Below are 21073 nucleotides of genomic sequence, written 5' to 3' on the forward strand. Positions count from 1 at the left end.
TCCCAGGTTAGAAGTTCTCTCTCCCTCTCTCTTTTTTTTTTTTAAGATCTATTAATTTGTGGGTACAGCACTGTGGCATAGTGGGTAAAGCTACTGCCTGCAGCACTGGCATCCCATATGGGCACTGGTTTGAGACCCTGATGTTCTTCCAATCCAGCTCTCTGCTAATGCTCCTGAGAAAGCAGTGGAAAATGGCCTAAGTCCCGGGGCCCCTGCACCCACATGGGAGACCCTGAAAAAGCTCCTGGCTCCCGATCAGCCCAGTTGCAGCCATTTGGGAAGTGAACCAGTGGATGGAAGATGTCTGTCTCTGTCTCTACCTCTCTCTCTCTCTCTGCAACTCTGCCTTTCAAATAAAAATAAATGAATATTTCTTTTTTAAAAAAAAATTTGTTTATTTGCTTGAAAGGCAGAGTTACAGAGAGAGAGAGTTAGAAATTTGCCACTTAAAGATTTTTTAACGTTAAATTCATACATCTAGGTTCTCTTAGCTCTGTATGTGCCAGTGAGTGATTCTGTCATCAGATACCATCTCCCACAGAAGCTCAAATAATACTAAGTCCATGAATACTTTTTCTGTTTTTTAAAATAAAAAATAGATCTGAATTTTATTTCTGCCTTTTTATCTTCCTCTGCCTGATTGAGAAAGATGCTGACATACAAGCGGAGTAGAGTAAGAGGGCGTTTGGATTTCTGTATTTAAAAGGAATGATGTTCATCCAAATGATTGATCCTGTTCTTTTTTACTGCATTGTGATTCTTTTTAAAGTTTATTTTTGTTTATTTGAAAGGCAGAGAGAGCAGGTGAGTTCCCATCTGCTGGTTCACTCCCCAAATGCCCACAATAACCAGGGGTTTACAGGCTAAAGCTTGAGGCCAGGAATGCTATGTAAGTGGTAGGCACCCAATTACTTGAGCCATCACCTTCTGCTTTGCATTAGCAGAAAGCTGGAATTGGGAGCAAAGCCAGGAGTTGAACCCAGACACTGCACCACGGGATGCAGATGTCCCAAGCAGCATCTAACAGCTGTGCCAAATGCCCACCTCACCACACTGCTCCTCTTTAGTGAAAAGGGTAAATGGAGGAAAGAAATGGAAAGCATTATAGAACTGCTGTGTCAGGTAATGAGGAGTAACACTAGGGTGTTCTGTATATATGGGACAGGCAGAAAAAATTTGCTTTTCCTAATAAAAGTTACAATCATTCATGAAGGAACACTTTGCTAGGACAGTTTTTCACTTTTGACACAAATTTTCTACTTACTCTTTACCCCTTTAGCTTTTATTTCCTTTCCTATTTATTCTTTTCTCTGTTTATGGCCAGCATCTTGGAACCAGAAATGCTCTATAAATGTGTGTACCAGTTTTCTCTAATTTCACACATCTCCACTAGGTGTCAAGGACAGAGGGCTTATTCATCACAAATCTAGTAAAGCCATGTTTGATGTTTATGTAGGGTTGGCTGTCCCAGGGTAGTCATGGATTCTCAGCTGTTAACAACCCCTGTACCTAACCACAAAGTTACAAGGAAGAGGCCAGAGAATACTGAAATGGGACAGGGAACATGTCAGAACAGTAAGGCTGGTTACAAGCTGCATCACATTCTTTTGGTTCCCACAGCTATATATGTAGCTGGTTTCCTCTCTGACCACTGCAGGATGGGAGGAGTAACTGTTTCTATAATTAGATGAGTTTATAATTTAATCTAAATCCAGAACAGAGGAAAGAATATGAAAAGGAGCATAAAAGCCTTTTATCCCAATCCATGTTCAAGTAGTAATTAACTACCCTTCTCTTCACCCTGGAAAGGAATATACCCTGTGTCACTGGTAATTAAGTTTTTGTGCTAAGGAAAATCGTTTTGATTGGCAACACTAAGCCCTTTTCCCCACATTGGAGACCTTGCTTCTCTCTTAATGATGTTAGGGGTTTGAAAGGTTGAACAGGCAAGCCAAATACCAACAGTAACAATTGCCTTATTAGAGACTCCAAAAGCTCAAACCGTGTTTGCAGTGGAAAAGAAATTTTAAGGCCCGTATGTTAGCATATCTCCTCTGCCTTTCTCTACCTTAATTATGCCAGAATTGATGGCATGTACAGAAACAGTAATAACCATCTAATTGCTTGTTAGTGAAGCACACACTAATCATCCTCAAGTGTTGTTACACATTAGCAGATTTATTTTCCTTCTTCCTACAACTTTGTCTCTAAATATGGGGACAGAGATTTCAGGGTCAAGAGCATGGCCTACTCTTTTCCTCTACCATAACAGTACCTTAGGGGCTGGTGCTGTGGCATAGCTGATAAAGCTGCTGCCTGCAGTGCCAGCATCCTATATGGATGCTGGTTCGAGTCTCGGCTGCTCTTCTTCTGATCCAGATCTCTGCTATGGCCTGGGATAGCAGTAGAAGATGGTCTAAGTCCTTGGGCCCCTGCACCTATTTGGGAGACCCAGAAGAGACTCCTGGCTCCTGGCTTCAGATCAGCCCAGCTCCAGCCATTGTGGCCATTTGAAGACTGAACCAGTGGATGAAGATAGCTCACTCGCTCGCTCGTGCTCTCTCTCTCTCTCTCTCTCAGCCTCTGTAACTCTACCTTTCAAAAAATAAGTAAATCTTTAACAAAAATACCAATACCTTAGAACCAAACTATTGGGGCTGGCACTGTGGTACAGCAGGTTAAGCCACAGCCTGCAGTGCCTGCATCCCATATGGGTACCAGTTCATGTCCTGGCTGCTCCACTTCCGATTTGGTTCCCTGCTAATGTACCTGAGAAAGCAGTAGAAGATGTTCCAAGTCCCTGGGCTCATGCACCCACGTAGGAGACCCAGAAAATCTCCTGGCTTCTGGCTGCAGCCTGGAATAGCCTTAGCCATTGCAGCCAATTATGGAGTGAACCAGTGGATGGAAGGTCTTCCCCTCTCCTGTCTCTCACTTAACTCTGCCTTTCAGATAATAAATAAATCTTTTTTTAAAAAATTTCATTTATTTAAAAAGAACCATATTGTTCCTATCAAGAAAACCTGGAAAAAAAATAAATCTTAACCTTTTAAGTCCACTAAATCTTCCATAATACAATCTCAGAAAGCTAATACCTAGAGCTGGTGCTTTGGCACAATGAGTAAAGCTACCATTTGCGATACTGGCATCCCATGTGGGCACCAGTTCTTAACTGCTACACTTCTGATCCAGCTTCCTGCAAATGTCCTGGAAAAAGTAGCACAGGATGACCCAAGTGTTTGGGTACCTACAACCCATGTAGGAGAACCAGATGGAGCACCTGCCTCCTGGCTTTGGCCTGGCCCAGTCCTGGCCATTGAAGCCATTTGGGGAGTGAACCAGCAGATAGATCTTTCTCTCCCCCCAACCCGCCCCATCTCCTCTCTCTCCTCTCTCTCTCTGTGTCTCTTTCCTCCCTCTCTGTGACTCTAGCTTTCAAATAAATAAATAAATCTTAAAAAAAAAAAGAATAAGAAATATAGCCAACATGACTTAAAACTGAATATTTAATTTGGTCTTACCTTAAACGTAAGTAGCAACATGGTAGAGATTGCAGAAATGTTGAGCTAAGGATACAAAGGGTACAAAGTTTCAGTAAGGAATAAGTTCAAGGAATATATAACCTAGAGGCTATAATTTACTACAATGTATTCTTGAAAATTGCTAAGAGTAGATTTTAAGTGTTCTCTTAACACTTAAGTAAGCATGTAAGGTAATGTGTATCTTAATTTGCTGAATTTGGCTGTCCATACTGCATACAAATTGCAAAACATGCACATATAAAACAATAATTAGTTAAAAATAAAAAGCAGCACATGGCTAGTGGCTGCTGATTTAGACAGGACAGCTTTCCAAAGGCTGTGTCTACAGGCACCAGCCACTGTGACCTGCAGAGAAGAAAGACTTCTTCACCTCCACTTTCCTCATTTTCACCTGAATTTCTTTCTTGGTTAGTCCTAATACAGAACAATACCTGGAGAAGGATATTTTTTGCATAGAAGGACCCATAATATGAGTATCAACTTTTAAACTAGTTAAAACTGGTAAAACTAGTTAAAACTGGTAAAACTAGTTAAAACTCATAATATGAATATTAATTTTTATTTTTTAAAGATATTTATTTATTTTGAAAACCAGAGTAACAGAGAGGGAGAGACAGAGAAAGATCTCTCTGCTGGTGTACTCTCAGTTAGTTGCAACAGCCAGGGCTGAGACAGGCCGAAGCTAGGAGCCAGGGGCATCATCAAGGTCTCCCACGTGGGTGGCAGGGACCCAAGCACTTCCACCATCTTTTGCTGCTTTTCCAGGCCATTAGCAGGTAGATAGATTGGAAGTGTAGCAGCCAGAATATGAACTGGCTCCCACAGGGATGCCAGCTTTGTAGGTGGTAGCTTTACCTGGTACACTACAACATCAACCCTGAATATTAACGTTTTCTTTTTTTTTTAAGAGATGAATAAGTTTAATGTTTTGGGGGGAAATTAAATAAATAAAATCTTGTTGTAAAGATTGACCCAGCCTACTCCCTTGCCTGACTTGTTTCTTGGCTCCTGTACTAGAAAGGGAACCCCAGGGACTGGCACTGTGGCTTAGCGGATAAAGCCGCCACCTGCAGTGCTGGCATCCCATATGGGTGTTGGTTTCAGTCCCAGCTGCTCCACTTCCGATCCAGCTACTGGGAAAGCAGTAGAAGATGACTCAAGTCCTTGGGCCCCTGCACCCACATGGGAGACCTGGAAGAAGCTCCTGGCTCCTGGCCTTGGATCAGTGCAGCTCTGGCCATTGTGGCCATCTGAGGAGTGAACCAACGGATGGAAGACCTTTCTCTCTGTCTCTCTTGCTGCCTCTGCTTCTCTGTAACTCTGCCTCTCAAATGAATAAATAAGTAAATCTTTTTTTTAAAAAAAAAGGGGGGGGGAGGGAGGGAAGAAGGAAGGGAGGGAGGGAGGAAGGTAGGGGAGGAGAAAGAAGAGAAAAAGAAAAAGAAAGGGAACCCTGACAAGTGTGGCAGCTGGGGCTGGGGTGATTGGCACAGGCGTTACAGGTGCCCTTGGCTCAGAGCTGCTTGGCCTAGCCACTTTTGAGGTCCCCAAGCCCCAAGGACATCCTGGCCCTGAAGGGTTTAAGACACTACTTTGGATACCTGCATCCTATATCAGGGAGCATGGGTTCCAGTCCCAGTCACTGTCAATCCCAGCTTCCTGCCAATGCACGCTAGGGAGGCAGCAGGTGATGGTCCAAGTACCTAGGTCCCTGCTACCCATGTAGGAGACCTGGTTGGAGTTCTTGGCTCCTGGCTTTACCTGGCCCAGTCCCCTGTGCTTGTATGCATTTGGGGAGTGAACCAGTGGATGGAAGCTCTATTTCTCTCTGCCTTTAGATAATTTTTAATGACTTACCTTGAACCAAAAAATGCAGATTTTCTGCCCAGGACAGCATCAGCTGCAGGTGAGAGTTCAACAGACTGGGCAGGGGTCTCCTCAGTGACCAGAAAGCCCCGAGCCCCACCCAGGATGAGGATGAGGCTCACAGGACACCACAGCTCAGGAGGACATGGCCCGGCCCCTGCTTCTGCCCACACCACTCAGCCTCTCACAGCAACCGCCACCTCTGTGAATGGGTGCAATGGCCACGAATCCAGGATCTGCCTGTCTGTTTCACACTCTGGGGAAACAGATTCCTCTAAGGCAGGCATTGGGCTATTTTAATCTGAACAGTTTCCCTATCAGAAGCCAGCTTGCCATGAAAGTTTCCGCAGTTTGATCTAAGACACCTTCTCCAGCCCTAAAAATGCGACTTTACCGGGTGAGGTTTTTCTTATGATCAGAACCACCCAGGAATCTGGTGTTGCCATGGCCAGGGAGGCTGGAAGTTGGAGGTTTATGTTATTTCCCAATCTTGGGTCCTTTCCTGTAGCTTCTGTCTTGCTGGGGCTGGACAGGCAGAATCTGCCGCCCTGCTTCATACCTTAGAGTTGACAGGGTTGGTTTGTAAGGACTTTGCTGGGTTGTTGGTTCCGTTTGTTTCCTTCTAATCCAGAGCTCAAGTCCACAGCCTTTCACAGGCTGAGATCCCAGAACATAGTGGACAGCAGACCTGTTCTGATTTCCTGCAGTGTCTGTGTCAGGTGTGAGTGTGGACAGGTCATTTTCTCACAAATGCCACTCACCCTACACTTCACCCTGGGAGAGTCCTCACACATGTGCCACATACTTGTGCTAACGCACTGGGGAAATTCTCAAACAGCCAAGATTTCAGCATCTTAGACATTTAAAAGATTTCTGTGGATGAGAAGACAACACAGCAAAGGGAAAGGGGGTGTGGGCGCTGAGGCTGCAGCCAGGACCAACCAAGGGCACCGCTGACCCTGACCAGTGATAGTGGCTGGCACAAAGGTGGCCATGTGCGACCCACGGAACACATAGCAAGAATGGTGAGCACCAGGTGTCCTTCACTGCCTGGTCAGCAGCACCAACGCCAACACCACATGGCCTTCCCCAAGCCCCTGAGCAGGGGCTGAGCCAACAGTGGATGCTGGGACTCCCTCCACTCGTGGCAAGGAGGACAGCAGGGTTTCAGGTTTCTAAGGAAAAGGGAATAAAGTCGCTGTTGAAAACCAGCAGATCACATCACAGAGCTATTTTCAGTGATGTCTCCGTGCTCCCTTCTCTGACGTCCATAATCATTAACAGCAAAATTGGAAAAGCATTAGGAGGAGGCAGGAGTTGTAAATGCCCCCAACATCTAGCGGCAACATTGAAAGCACTACACACCTACAGCGGCCAGGTCAGAGACGACGTGAAACACCAGGTGACTCCCAAGTCAGAAGTGGAAAGGAACGTGAATCCAGAATGGGCAGGCCTGTTCCTTGACGTGGCAGGAGCAAGGAGTGAGAATAACCCTTGTGAAGGCCAGCTGGGCAGTGGGGGAGGAGACATTTCCACGCACAACCCCAAGTCCATCAAGAGACTCCGTGTCTCAGGGCACCGACCAGCCCGGGCCCTCTGTTTCATCTGCACAAAACACAGACCCACAGCCTCGTCTGCTGAGTCAGCAGTTAGCAGCCTGGGGTGCACCCCTGCCCAGATTCCTGGGCATGAGGCTCTGAGACAGGAAGACCCAAGAGGTCGGGCTCCTGGGGCGCAGGAGGTCTCCCATGAGTGGGCCAGTCACACTATGCTCTTGAGATTACCTCAGTGACCATGACCCTGACACCCAGAAAAAAAGGAATATGAACTTTTACACTAACAAGTCTTCAATGAATGGTATTCTCATAGAAACTTATTTTTCTTGTAAAACAAATGTTAAGCCTGGTTTCAAATTTTATACATCCTCAGATTATGGTTGTCTTTCTGCATTTGGTAATTTTCATCATGTCCATGCTTCATTAGGAAAAGGGAATGAGAGTTTCTGTTAGTTTGGTTCCTTCCTCTCTTCCTTGCTCCCTTACTTCCTGGTTTTCTAAGCAAATACAGTATATTAGAATATGATGGTATTGAAGGTTGACATAGAGAACATCCCAAGTGCTTGGGCCTCTGCATCCACAAGGGAGACCTAGATGATGCTACTGGCTCCTGGCTTCAGCCTGGCCCAGCCTCAGCTCTTGTGTCCATTTGGGGAGTGAACCAGCAGATAGAAGACTCTCTCTCTCTCTCTGTCTCTGTCTGTCTCCCCTTCTCTATCTCTGCCTTTCAAATAAATAAATCTTAAAAAAAAGAAAATTGACATAGCTCCCTACTAACTCTGAGACTTTAATAATATCATATTAGACCTCATTAAGAAGAAAAATCATCATCTCTTATTTGATTATTCTCCCTTCTATAATGACTAAATCAGTACCTTGTGCAAAAATATTTCTTAATCTTATTTCTGATACATGTGTAGATTGTGGGCACTAAGCTTACTCATTCTGTTATCTTGAGGATAACACAGGATAATGTATATAAGAGGATTTTGTTAATAGGTAATTTATACCTACTTGAGGTATGTCTTTTTGAAAGGGGACAGAGCGAAAAGGGGAAATATTACATGGAAGCATTAGAACTCAGCCCAGGTCTGGGAGTCAGCACACATGGACTCTGTCACTCAACTCCAACATTCTGGACACGTGACTTCAGCCTTCTAGGGAGCAGTTGTAAACTTTAACATTATGTGCAATTGTGAGCTGTAACTTTGGAACAAAGAAGATGCTGTTGGGGCTGGACTGTGGCATAACAAGTTAAAGTGCCACCTGCAATGCCAGCACCATATGGGCACTGGTTTGAGTCCCAGCTGCACCATTTTTGATCCAGCTCTCCGCTAATGCACCTGGGAAAAAAACAGAGGACAGCCCAAGAACTTAGGCCCTGCACCCACGTGGGAGAACCAAAAGAAGTTCAACTGACTTCTGGCTTCTGCCGGGCACAGTCCAGGCCATTGTGGCCATTTGGGGAGTGAACCAGCAGATGGAATAAATCTTTACTAAAAAAAAAAAAAAAAAAAAAAAAAAAAAAAAAAGATGCTGTTGCCCTATGTGACTTTTGGGAAAGTATTTTTTATCTGTTTTCATTAATTCAACACACTTTCACTGAAGTATGCAAGATATTGTGCTAAATGCTATTTTACATCGTACTATATTAGCTTTTCTCTAATACACTTTGATATCCTTATTTGAATGTTTTCATTCATTGGATTTTCATGATAGCTATACATCATGAAGAATATTTGAATTCTGGGACTGGCTTATTTTGATTTAGAAGATGGCTAACCTTATGCTGTGCCTAATAAAATGTCACATTTAAAGCTAATAAGATTCTGAGGTCTAGGTATTATGGTGCAGTGGGTTAAGCCCTTGTTTGCAAAGCCCACATGCCATATCAGAGTGCCTTTTTAAAAAAATATTTATTTATTTATTTGAGAGGCAGAATTTCAGAGAGAGGAAGAGACAGATAGCCATGTCTTCCATCTGCTGGTTCACTCCCCAGATGGCCACAACAGCTGGGGATCCAGTCGATCCAAAGCCAGGAGCCAGGAGCCAGGAGCTTCTTCCAGGTCTCCCATACAGGTGCAGGGGCCATCGTCCACTGCTTTTCCAGGCCATAAATAGAGAGTTGGGTTGGAAGAAGAGCAGCTGGGACACCCAGTGCCCATATGGGATGCCAGCTCTGCAGGTGGAGGCTTAGCTTACTGAGCCACAGTGCCGGCCCCCAAGGCCCTGCTTGACCCAGCTTCCTGCCAGTATGGGTGGAGGCTGCAGATGTCCACCCGAGTACTTGGGGTGCTGCCACCCACGGGGGAGACCTGAATGCAGTTCCTGCCTCCTGGTTCTGGCCCGGCCCAGCGTAGGCTGTTACAGGCATTTGAGGAATGAACCAGTGGATAGAAGATCTCTCTCTCTCTCTTTCTCTGTTATGTCTCCCTCTTTGTCACTCTGACCTTTGAATTAAATAAATCTATTTAAAAAAAAAAAGATTCTGAAACAAAGGTTTGCTTCTGGTGCCTTTTTTAGTTTTAATTCTTTCATACCAGAAATCAGCTGAGGTTTTATTAGATTCTTAAAACATGATTTTGAGATTTCTAGAAAGAGATACTACTCTCAATGGAGAACATTGAATCAAAGAATTTAATCTTTCGTTCTTTGAATTATTCTTGTAATTTCATGCCCTGTAGAACTAATGTGATATTGAGAGCTATACCGCTGTTTTTTTGTCTTTCCTCAACAGGAATGCGTAAGAGTTGGTATGCTATGGGAGTTAAGATTATTAGGATAATGCTATTTCTACTTATACCTTTTGTATTTGCAAATTTGAAATGTATATTTTTCTTTAGGATTTAAAGGAAAAAATTCAAATGACACATCCACAGATAAATTATAAATCAGCATTTTAATAAGTGTCCTAATCAGGCTGATTTCCTTTCCTAACACATTCTTGAACTTTTTTTAAAATTTTATTTGACAGGTAGAGTTATAGACAGTGAGAGAGAGAGAGAGAGAGAAAGGTCTTCCTTCTGTTGGTTCACCCCCGAGATGGCCGCAACAGCCGGAGCTGCACTGATCCAAAGCCAGGAGCCAGGTGCTTCCTCCTGGTCCCCCAAGCGGGTGCAGGGGCCCAAGCACTTGGGCCATCCTCCACTGCCCTCCTGGGCCACAGCAGAGAGCTGAACTGGAAGAGGGGCAGCTGGGACTAGAACCCGGTGCCCATATGGGATGCTAGCACTGCAGGTGGAGGATTAACCAAATGAACCATGGCGCCGGCCCACATTCTTGAACATTTTGTCTTTATTTATTGAATATTGCTATTATTAGCATTGTTTTTCTTAATGTATGCCTCAGCTGTAACATCATATGTAGCAAGCATTTAGACTTCCAAGAATATAATGGTGGATACTGTTCAAAATTTCAAGCTGCCCAGCTGTTAATTTACTCTTTATATTTCTGTATGACTCCTTAAAAAAAAAAAAAAAAAAAAAAGCCCTCACTTTCCTTCAGGTCAATGCTGAAGGTGGAATACCTGTGATGGGTGAATCTGCCTTGTTCTTACTGTTTTTAATCACAGGGAGAGCAGCTCTTCATTGACGTCACACTTGTTTTAAATGGCAACCCCTTTCTTTCAGACCTCTTAAGCCACGAAAATGCAGCCACGCTGAATGACGTGAAGACACTGGTCCAGCAGCTCTACACCACGCTGTGCATTGAGCAGCACCAGCTGAACAAGGAGAGGGAGCTCATTGAAAGGCTAGAGGCGCTCAAAGAGCAACTGGCTCCCCTGGAAAAGGTGAACATTCTCATCTCTGACTTTTCCCTTGAGTTTTGGCCACGGCATATTGTTTCTGTTTCTCCTAAATTTTATGTGATTAAGTCACATCAATCAAATTGGTCTACTAGTTCATGGGACTATAAAAAAGTCTTCCAGTCATAGCTCCAGAAGGATTTTAAAAGGAGTAGTTTGGAGCCTTGTTAATGAACTCGGAGCTTTGAGGTCTGGCTATACTACCCTTAACCAGATTTACCACCTTTCAAACAGAGATTGGCATAATTGCTGATCAGGAAAGGTTCTGAGTATAAGGGTAATGATTGTAGCCAAATTAAAAGTGAATATTATGTGGATATTGTGCATTTATTAAACATGACTCTGTAGAGCTAATTTGCTGTAGAAAATACTTGTGACATATTATGGAAAGTAAATTATAAAACCATGCACGTTATGATCCAAGTTTTAAATGTGTTATATATATATATATGACTGTATACATTTATGTATCTGTATACAAGCAGACAAAATCAGAAGGAATGTATTATAAAATGCTAATACAGTAATAGGATTTTGATTGATCTTCTTTATACTTTTTTAAATGTTTAACAATATACTTTTTCCTAATAATGATGCAAGTGTTTATATTTTTAAAAATTAGATTATAAGGATTAAGGAAGGGAGCATCTCTTGGTAATTTGCTTCTTTTGATTTCTTAGAAATAATTAGGATCATTCCTCAGTATCCTTTGTGTTTGTTTCCAGGACCCCCTAAGGTTCTGAAATCTGCTATGCTAAAATCCCCTACATAAAATGGTATAAAATTTGCATATAACCTGTCTACTTCCTCCCATTGAATACTTTAAATCATCTCTGGATTACTTATAATACCTGATACAATGTAAATGCTATATAAATCGTTGTTTATTCTATATTGTTAAGGGACTAATGACAAGAAAAAAATCTGCATACGTTTGCTACAGATGCAGGTTTTTTCCCTAAATATTTTCAAATCGTGATTGGTTATACCTGTGAATATGAAGTCACAGATGCCCAGCTGTATTATCCATATTTACTATGTCCTGGGAACTGTGCTAAGTGTTTTTATCTGCATTATCTGATTTAATCCTTAGGACAACCCTGTAAGGAAGTTAATGGTGGTTATTTGCAGATTAGGGCCCTGAATTCTGCTGCTCCAGTCCAGAGTCCATGCTCTGACTCACTGTGGTGTTCTACCCGTGGCGCAGCACTTGAGTTAAAACTGACGGTAGATTAAATCTTGCGTGCCACAGTGAGAGAACATAGTATGTTTTTATTTCCCCCTTTCAAAGAAGATAATCCTGTGGTTAGATGAAGAGCTATTGAAACTAAATTATTTACTCCCATATTTTCATCTATTTCTAGGATGAAATAAAAAACACCAGTGCTCTCCAAAAATACTATTCCTGTGAGATATTTTATTTGGTAAAACTATAGATAGTAGTTAGGAAGCCAAGTCATATGAATATTTCCTAGAATTAAGACTCGCCTGTGTCTTGTGAGCCTGAGCCTGTTTCTTTAATGAGAATAAAACAGTTTAAGAATTTTTCACTGGATCTGTGACAAAATGTTTTATGATTGGTCATGTGCCCAATAGGTACGAATTGAGATTAGCAGAAAAGCTGAGAAGAGGACCACTTTGGTGCTATGGGGTGGCCTTGCCTACATGGCCACACAGTTTGGCATTTTGGCCCGGCTTACCTGGTGGGAATATTCCTGGGACATCATGGAGCCAGTCACCTACTTCATTACTTACGGAAGCGCCATGGCAATGTATGCATATTTTGTAATGACACGCCAGGTAAGAATTCCTCTCCTGGTAACTTTTTATGAGAAAGAATGAAGTTTTGGTTGTCAAAGTAGTTCTCTTTTCTCTTATTTTTTTCTAAGGTCAAATGTCTTTAAGTACTCATTATCCTTTACACACACACACACACACACACACACAGAGGTATGTGCATAGGCAGGTGTGTGTCAGTTATCTGTCAGGCATTATTCTTGGTGCTAGCGATAGATGTGTAGATATAAGACGTGACTTCTCATTTCATAGATCACAGACCATTAAGAGAACAGTAGAAGCCATTAAACTCATAAAGGTAGACAATAGTAAGAACAGAATAAGAAGGCAAAGGAGAATAGAATAAATCAGTCACCTAATTTGTTTTTTTTTTTTATGTGATGTATAATTAATGTATTGGTTGGATGGGGAATGTCATACTTGTTATTGAGTTCTTGGAATGGAGAATCGGTAATAACTAATCAAATACACCAAACTCTGAATTACCTCTAAGGATGGTAAGAGAATGGATGTTTGTTGTTTTTACTTCATGGAAGAAAGGTGAAAATTAAGTACCTAATCACTTTATGCTCTTGGTCTGTTCTTTATCAACCAAGACTCTATTGAATATCTCAGACTTATTTTTGTTACCAACACTAGTTTAATTATCTTGGAAATTCTTAGTGTCACTTTAGGAAGTATGAGTGATTTATTACTAATTATTATATATGGGATAACAACCACAGATCCAACCTAGCATTCCCTTGAAATACAAACATTTGAAATAGCTTAGACATGCAAGAAGCTTTCTCTGTTTCCTTAGGTATCAGTAGAAAGCTGGGAGTTGCTCTCAGATGTTTACGTGGCCGCTATTCAACATAAGCATTTTCTTTCTATTGTTAGATCAGTGGTCATAAGCACATAAGTGTGTAAGAAAATGAAGCACAAGAGTTTTATCTAAGTTTTCTGGGCCTCCCGAATGTGTCTGATAGAGAAGAGAAAATAAACTGTGTGTGTCCCTTCAATCGCTTGCCTAGAGTCTGCAGTCTTTGTCCCCATGTCTGGCTCATGCTAGTCCAGAAAGGAGCAGGTGAACAGAAAGAACAGGTGTGTCATTCTTACCTTACCTTCATTACGCATTCTTACAGCTGTGGGTCCTCTCACATCTGTCTGCAGTACTTCTCTCCCTTTCTAGCTCCTCCTTCTCTCTCTCTCTCTCTCTCTCTCTCTCTCTCTCTCACACACACACACACACACACACACACACGCCTTTAAGAGTTTCTTTTTATCTGCTCCTTGAAGTCCACACTCCTTAGGCTGGGTGTTCATAATTGATTGTTACCTTTCTTGTCCAAATGTCTGTGTTCTAAACAAATCAAATTATCTTCTCTATTCCTGAAGACCTGAGTTTCCCACTCTTTCATTCCTTCATACTATTCTTTATTTTTTTTTTAAGACTTGTTTATTTATTTGAGAGGCAGAGTTACAAAGAGAGGTCTTCCATCCACTGGTTCACTCCCCAAATGGCTGCGAGGACCAGAGCTGGGCCGATCTGAAGGCAGCCCCCAGACCATTCTTTTAACTGGGAAAGCTCTCCCTGTTGATCTCTGCCTATCAGAGTTCAAGTTTACTTAAATGCTGATCTCTCACAAACCTTCAACCAGTCCCCCACGGCTGACTTTGACCTTTTCCTCCTCTGAATTCTGTGTTGTTGTTGTTGTTGTTTTTCAAAGACAACTCTCTAATTCTCTCTCTCTTTTTCTTTTCAAGATTTATTTATTTATTTGAATGTCAGAGTTAGAGAGGGAGAGACAGAGAGAGATCTTCCATCTGCTGGTTCACTCCTAGATGGCTACATACAGCCAGGGCTAGGCCAGGCCAAAGCCAGGAGCTTCTTCCAAGTCTCCCACGTGGATGCAGGAGCCCAAGCACTTGGGCCATCTTCCACTGTTTTTCCCAGGCCATTAGCACAGAAGTGGAGTGGAAGTGGAGCAGCCAGGACATGAACCAGCACCCCCATAGGATGCTGACAGCACAGGCAGTGGCTTTACCTGCTACACCCTCGTGCCAGCCCTCGTCCTCTGGATTTTTTAGCACATGTTTCACTCATCCCGTGCTTCCTTAGGTTATACACTTGGTACAGCATCATTTCTCTTTTACTATTTTTTGAGTCTGGCATTTGGTTGTAGTCAATTTTTTTTTAAACTTTTATTTAATGAATATAAATTTCCAAAGTACAGAATATTGATTACAATGGCTTCCCCCCCATAACGTCCCTCCAACCCGCAACCCTCCCCTTTCCCACTCCCTCTCCCCTTCCATTCATATCAAGATTCATTTTCGATTCTCTTTATATACAGAAGATCAGTTTAGCATACATTAAGTAGAGATTTCAACAGTTTGCTCCCACACAGAAACATAAAGTGAAAAATACTGTTTGAGTACTAGTTATAGCATTAGATCTCAATGTACAGCACACTAAGGACAAAGATCCTACATGAGGAGTAAGTGCACAGTGACTCCTGTTGTTGACTTAACAAATTGACACTCTTGTTTATGGTGTCAGTAATCACCCTAGGCTCTTGTCATGAGTTGCCAAGGCTATGGAAGCCCCCTGAGTTCACTGACTCTGATCATTTTTAGACAAGGCCATGGTCAAAGTGGAAGTTCTCTCCTCCCTTCAGAGAAAGGTACCTCCTTCTTTGATGACCCATTCTTTCCACTGGGATCTCACTCACAGAGATCTTTCATTTAGGTTTTTTTTTTTTTTTTTCCCCAGAGTGTCTTGGCTTTCCATGCCTGAAATACTCTCATGGGCTTTTCAGCCGGATCCACATTATGAGAAACGGTGACAATTTTTGTTTCTTTACCATGTCACATAGTGCCTTATATCCAGAACACTTAGTGAACTGATCATATAAAATAAGTGACACCCATGCCTTCAGCTATACACTAGTAGCTTTCCAGTTATCCCTTGAACATAGATTTTGTTAGTCATTTGGGTACAAAATGGTATTTCCTTAATTTCTAAAAATGTTAAGCTTTGTATCCACGTCTATGAAAGGTCCATGCCTGTTGCTTCAGCACTACTATCAACTGCCTTTTCCTGAGTCTCATTATGTATCAGGCACTTTAGGACATAAATACATGCATGTATATGTTCAATCTCAGTCTCGTAAGTACATACCTCCATTTTCTTTTAAGATTTATTTATTTATTTGAAAGGCAGAGTTACAGAGAGAGAGGAGACAGAGAGAGACATCTTCCATCTGCTGGTTCACTCCCCAAATGGTCACAATGACTTGAACTGGACCGGGCCAAAGCTGGGAGCCCAGAACTCCAACCAGTCTTCCACATGGGTGGCAGGGGTCCAAACACTTGGACATCTGCTGCTGCTTTCCCAGGCACATTAGCAGGGAGCTGGATCAGAAGTGGAGCAGCCTGGACTCAGAGCAGCGCTCCTGTGGGATGCCAGTGTCTCAGGCAGTCGCTTAACCCACTGCACCATAATGCTGGCCCCATCCCTGCCTTGTTGTTGAGGAAGCTGAGACTCAGAGAGGTTCATCTGCCTGAACACTGTGTCTAATGGAGTGCAAGACCAGGAATCGAACCCACATTACCTGATCCCCAGAGGCTGCTCTTTCCACTCCATTATCATGCTGCCTTATGTGGACTACATGGTAGAAAAACAGTGACTGCTTACAGAAAACTGTTTTGTAGATGTTTTCCTTGAACTATAGGTTAATACAAATATTAAACTTGAAACAGTGTTCATGCAGTTTTCTTCTTCTAATCATGTTGTGGAATCTCTTTTAAAGATTTTTTAAAATTTTTTATTTGAAAGATTTACAGAGGGGGAGAGGCAAAGAGAGAGAGAGAGAGAGAGAGAGATATCTTCCATCCACTGGTTCACTCCCCAGTTGGCCACAACAGCTGGGGCTGGACTAGACCTAAATGAGGAGCCAGGAGCAGGGGCTTCTTCTAGGTCTCCCACATGGGTGCAGGGGCCCTAGCAAGGAGCTCAATCAGAAGTGGAGTGCCGGGTCTCGAACCAACGCCCATATGAGATACAGGCGTCACAGGCAGAGGCTTTTTTTTTTGGGGGGGTGGGGCAGGCAGAGTTGACAGTGAGAGAGAGACAGAGAGAGTTATAGACAGTGAGAGACAGAGAGAAAGGTCTTCCTTCCGTTGATTCACTCCCCTAATGGCCGCCATAGCCGGCGCTGCACTGATCCGAAGCCAGGAGGCAGGTGCTTCCTCCCGGTCTCCCATGCAGGTACAGGAACCCAAGCACTTGGGCCATCCTCCACTGCTCTCCCAGGCCACAGCAGAGAGCTGTACTGGAAGAAGAGCAACTGGGACTAGTACCCAGCGCCCCAACTGGGACTAGAACCTGGGGTGCTGGCGCTGCAGGTGGAGGATTAGCCTAGTGAGCCACGGCGCCGGCCACAGGCAGAGGCTTAACCTGCTATGCCACAACACTGGCCCCAGTGCTGTGGAATCTTTAATATCTTATTTGTCCTATTAAGCATTCTACTTTTCTGGTTCCCAAAACATGCTTGCTGCCACCAAGTGACAACTTAAAAAAATAGCAATAACAAAGAATTAATTTAGTTAATTAATTTAGTTAATTAGAGAAAATTTTTTGGAAGATTTATTTATATATTTGAAAGGCAGAGTTACAGAGAGGCAGTGGCACAGAGAGAAGGGGAGATCTTCCATCCACTGTTCACTCCACAAATGGCCACAACGGCCAGAGCTGGGCTGATCCAAAGCCAAGAGCTTCTTCTGGGTCTCCCATATGTGGGCAGGGGTCCAAAGACTTACACCATTTTCCACAGCTTTCCCAAGCACATAGCAGAGAGCTGGATTGGAACTGGAGCAGCCAGGACTTGAACCGGTGCCCATATGGGATGCCGGCACTGCAGGTGGCAGCTTTACTCGCTATGCCACAGCACCAGCCTCTTATAAATAGGAAAACATTAACCAAATAAAATGTAAATAGTTTCTCAGGTTAAATATTCTAACTAGTATTCATCATTGATACATGAAGCAAAATGCCTCTTCCACAGCATTTAAACCCTCCTAAACTGTTGTGACAATGAGATACTGTGTTTATCAGCAATCTAAATAGTCATTGGCCACACACATAAGGACATTTCTGTTAACAATAGAGCACACAAACAATGGTGTGTACTAGAAGCCTAGGCATGTAGTAGGCAGTACCACCGGGATGTGTGTAAGCACACAATGTGACAGTCGCATGACAATGAAGTCGTCTGATGATGCGTGTCTCAGAACATATCCCCCCGAGCAGGGCATGGTTGCAAATCCCAGTAGTAAGTTACATTCCAAAGAATCTTTATAAGATGGAAATATCATTGAAAAGCATTAAATCAAATGAAATACTAAATTTCTTTGACTGCTATTTCAGAGAAACCTGAATAGTAGTCTCTGTGATGAGGAAAAGGAAACTGACAGTCAGAATCGCCAGGCCAGGGCAGCACTTAGCCCAGCAGATAAGACACTGCGTTCCATGTCTCTCACACTGGAGTTGCCTGGGTTGGGTTCTGGCTCTGGTGCCACACCGCAGCTTCCTACCCATGCAGACCCTGGGAGGGCAGCAAGTGCTGACTCAAGCCGCTGGGTTCCTGCCACCCTAACGGGAGACCTGCATAGCACTCCTGGTTTTGTGGGCGTTTGAGAGTGAGCCAGTGAATGATATTCTCTTTTTCTGTCCCTTGACCCTCCCTTATCTCCTATTTCTTCTCTCCATCCTCTCCTCCTCCTAATGTGTGTGTGTGTGTGCGTGCAAACGCGTGTGTGTATGTGAGTTTTTGCCTCTCAAATAAATAAAAATTAAAGCAGAATTGCCAGTCTATTTTACCTCAGCATGCATGGGAACCACCCATCCCATGGTCTAGCCAGCCCATGCATGTTCCATGGAAATGCTATGTCAAGATGTTGAAAATTGGCTCTTGGGAAATAAAAAGAGTTAAATATTAAAGTATGTAAACAAATAGATTTTAAGTCCAACAAGGTACCTATCAGAGCAATAATGAAAAAAAAAAAAGAGTAGGTTTGGAAGCACTCACCTAGCTTTTAATATTCTTTGTCTCCTCCATTCCAACAGCCATCATTTATGTTTATATTCTGCTTCTGAAAACCATGTCATTGGCCATTCAGGACCTTTTCTCCTAGAACTGTATTTTTTTTCTGATCCGTTTTATTTGCTCGTTCTCTGCTTTGCCCTCATCCAGACCTTTAGGCTACTGGCATCTTTCTCAAGTTTTTATTGTCGCCTTCCTACTGTACTGTTTCCTTTTCTTTCCAGCCTAGACCATACTCCCATATTCTTGCTAGCTTCCTACAACCCCGGCCCCTTTGTCTTCCTACCATATGTGCTCAGACTCCTCACCTTCGCTGAAATCTGGCCTTTATCCTACACAGGCCACTCAGCATGGCTAGGGAAAAATGAAGTAAGATGTGGAAAGGGCTATTTCTTATATTTCTAATTCTATTTCCTTCCCTTTTATCCCCAAGTAACTATTCTAACACTCCATGTCAGTTCCCCCAGCCTACCTTTAACCTTGCCTCCTACACCTAGAACATTGAAGTTAATGGGTTCTAAGCTTTCTAATTTCTAATTCTGTGAGTTTAACTGTATCAGTACCAAGTTTTGTACTATTTCCTTCAGGTTCAAAGAACAGGTGGCATTCTCCTCAGGGCCAGTCCTCCCCATCCTTAATCATATAGTCCCTCCTTCCACTGTCTTATTCCAGGATAGTTTGTTGTGTCCCTTATGTCTTTAAACTCTTTCTCTCTGACTCTCATAACCAAGCCATCCACATTTCTCTATATGTTTCAAATCACAAAGCTTCTAGGAAAGAATGTAGCACAGTTTCTCAGTAAATGTTCATTGCCCAAAAGAAAAAAAAAATAAATTTGCAAATTGTATTTAGTGTGAAGATTTACATCATAAGCTTATTGGTTAGTACCTTAATAATAGAAATTTAGATGAAAGTAGAGAGCTGTCAAGTTCTTAATTTAAAACTTATTCTTTAATTGGTGTTATTTTTTATTGCTGATTGACCGATTGATTTGAAAGGCCAAGTGACAAAGAGGCAGAGACAGAGAGAGATCATCTGTCCACTGGGTTTATCCCCAAATGCCTGCAACACCTAGGGCTGGGGCTGGGCCTGGGCCTGACAGGATCCAGGAGCTCCCACATGGGTCTCCCACATGGGTGTCAGGGACCCAAGTACTTGGGTCATCATCCACTGCCTCCCAAGTGCATTAGCAGGGAACGGGTCAGAAGCAGAATGGAAATCAGTACCAGGCACTCCAGTATGGGATGCTTAACCCACTGTGCCCAGTCGGTGTTCTTGATCCAGACCTCAGTCTTACTCATTTTAAAAGACTTCCTCAAGCCTTTAGCTACCATTCATCCTATAGCTGTCATCATCAGTCAGTGAATATTTACTCCTATTTCTAGCTATAGCACACTAGATAGCACACAAAGGGAATTCATATACTGGCATTATCAGAGATAGCCTTCAAAATTACTGTACTTATTATATTCATGTAGGTAAAAGGCAAGGTTGAGAATATTGTCAGATAACTTGATTTTTTGTTTAAAGAACCAAATGAAAATGACAAAAAATGTAGTGGATGCCTTTAACAGCAGAGGACACATAACTAAAGAGAGAAATAATGACCTGGAGTAGGAAGTCAGAAGAAAATATTCAAGTGACACAAGAAAAGACAGAAAGATGTAAAATAAGGAAAAAGGCAGAAGATACAGTAGAAAATTAAATATATATTTAATTTTTTTGGAGTCTCAGAAGCAGAAGAGAGTGGAGAGAAACAATGTTTTAAGAGCCAACAGCTGAGAATTTTTCAAAATGATGAAAGATATCAATTTAGAAATTTAATGCCAACAAATACAGTTGTAAAAAAAAGAAATCCATATCTAGACACATGATGCTTAGTGAAATTAGCCAGTCCCAAAGGGACAAATATAATATGTTCTCTCTGATCAATGACAACTAACCAAGCACCAAAAAGGAAACCTGTTGAAGTGAAATGGACACTATGAGAAATAATGACTTGATCAACCCTTGTCCTGATTGTCGAGGAACAACTTACTATTTTATTCCTTTTAGGATTTTTTTATTCTACTTAATACCATTGATTGAACTCTTTAATTAACACACGGTTATTCTTAGGTGTTTAAATTTAACTGAAAAGTTATCCCTGTTAAATAAAAGAGTGGGAATAAGAGAGGGAGGAGATGTACAGTTTGGCACATGCTCAATCAGACTTGCCCCAAACAGTAGAGTTAGAAACGTGCCTGGGGATTCCAATTCAATCCCATCAAGGTGGCATGTACCAATGCCATCTCACTAGTCAAAGTGATCAGTTTCAGCTCACAATTAATCATAATGATAGGATTAAGAGTCAAAGGGATCATATAAACAAGACTAGTGTTTGCTAATGCTAACTGATAGAATTTAAAAGGGAGAGAA

At 42.5% G+C, this 21073-nt stretch overlaps 1 protein-coding gene across 4 annotated transcripts in view; it reads left to right on the forward strand.

Moving 5' to 3' along the window:
- The window catches only part of MCU (mitochondrial calcium uniporter), a 211627-nt gene that overhangs the window by 183145 nt on the left and 7409 nt on the right, over nt 1–21073 (forward strand). For all 4 annotated transcript variants that reach the window (XM_002718430.5, XM_008269976.4, XM_008269977.4 and 1 more), the window contains 2 exons: nt 10594–10754; nt 12366–12569. In XM_002718430.5, coding sequence (XP_002718476.1) covers nt 10594–10754; nt 12366–12569 — 365 coding nt within the window. The remainder of the gene's footprint in view (nt 1–10593; nt 10755–12365; nt 12570–21073) is intronic.

Source organism: Oryctolagus cuniculus, chromosome 15 (genome assembly GCF_964237555.1).
Source record: "Oryctolagus cuniculus chromosome 15, mOryCun1.1, whole genome shotgun sequence".
NCBI lineage: Eukaryota > Metazoa > Chordata > Mammalia > Lagomorpha > Leporidae > Oryctolagus > Oryctolagus cuniculus.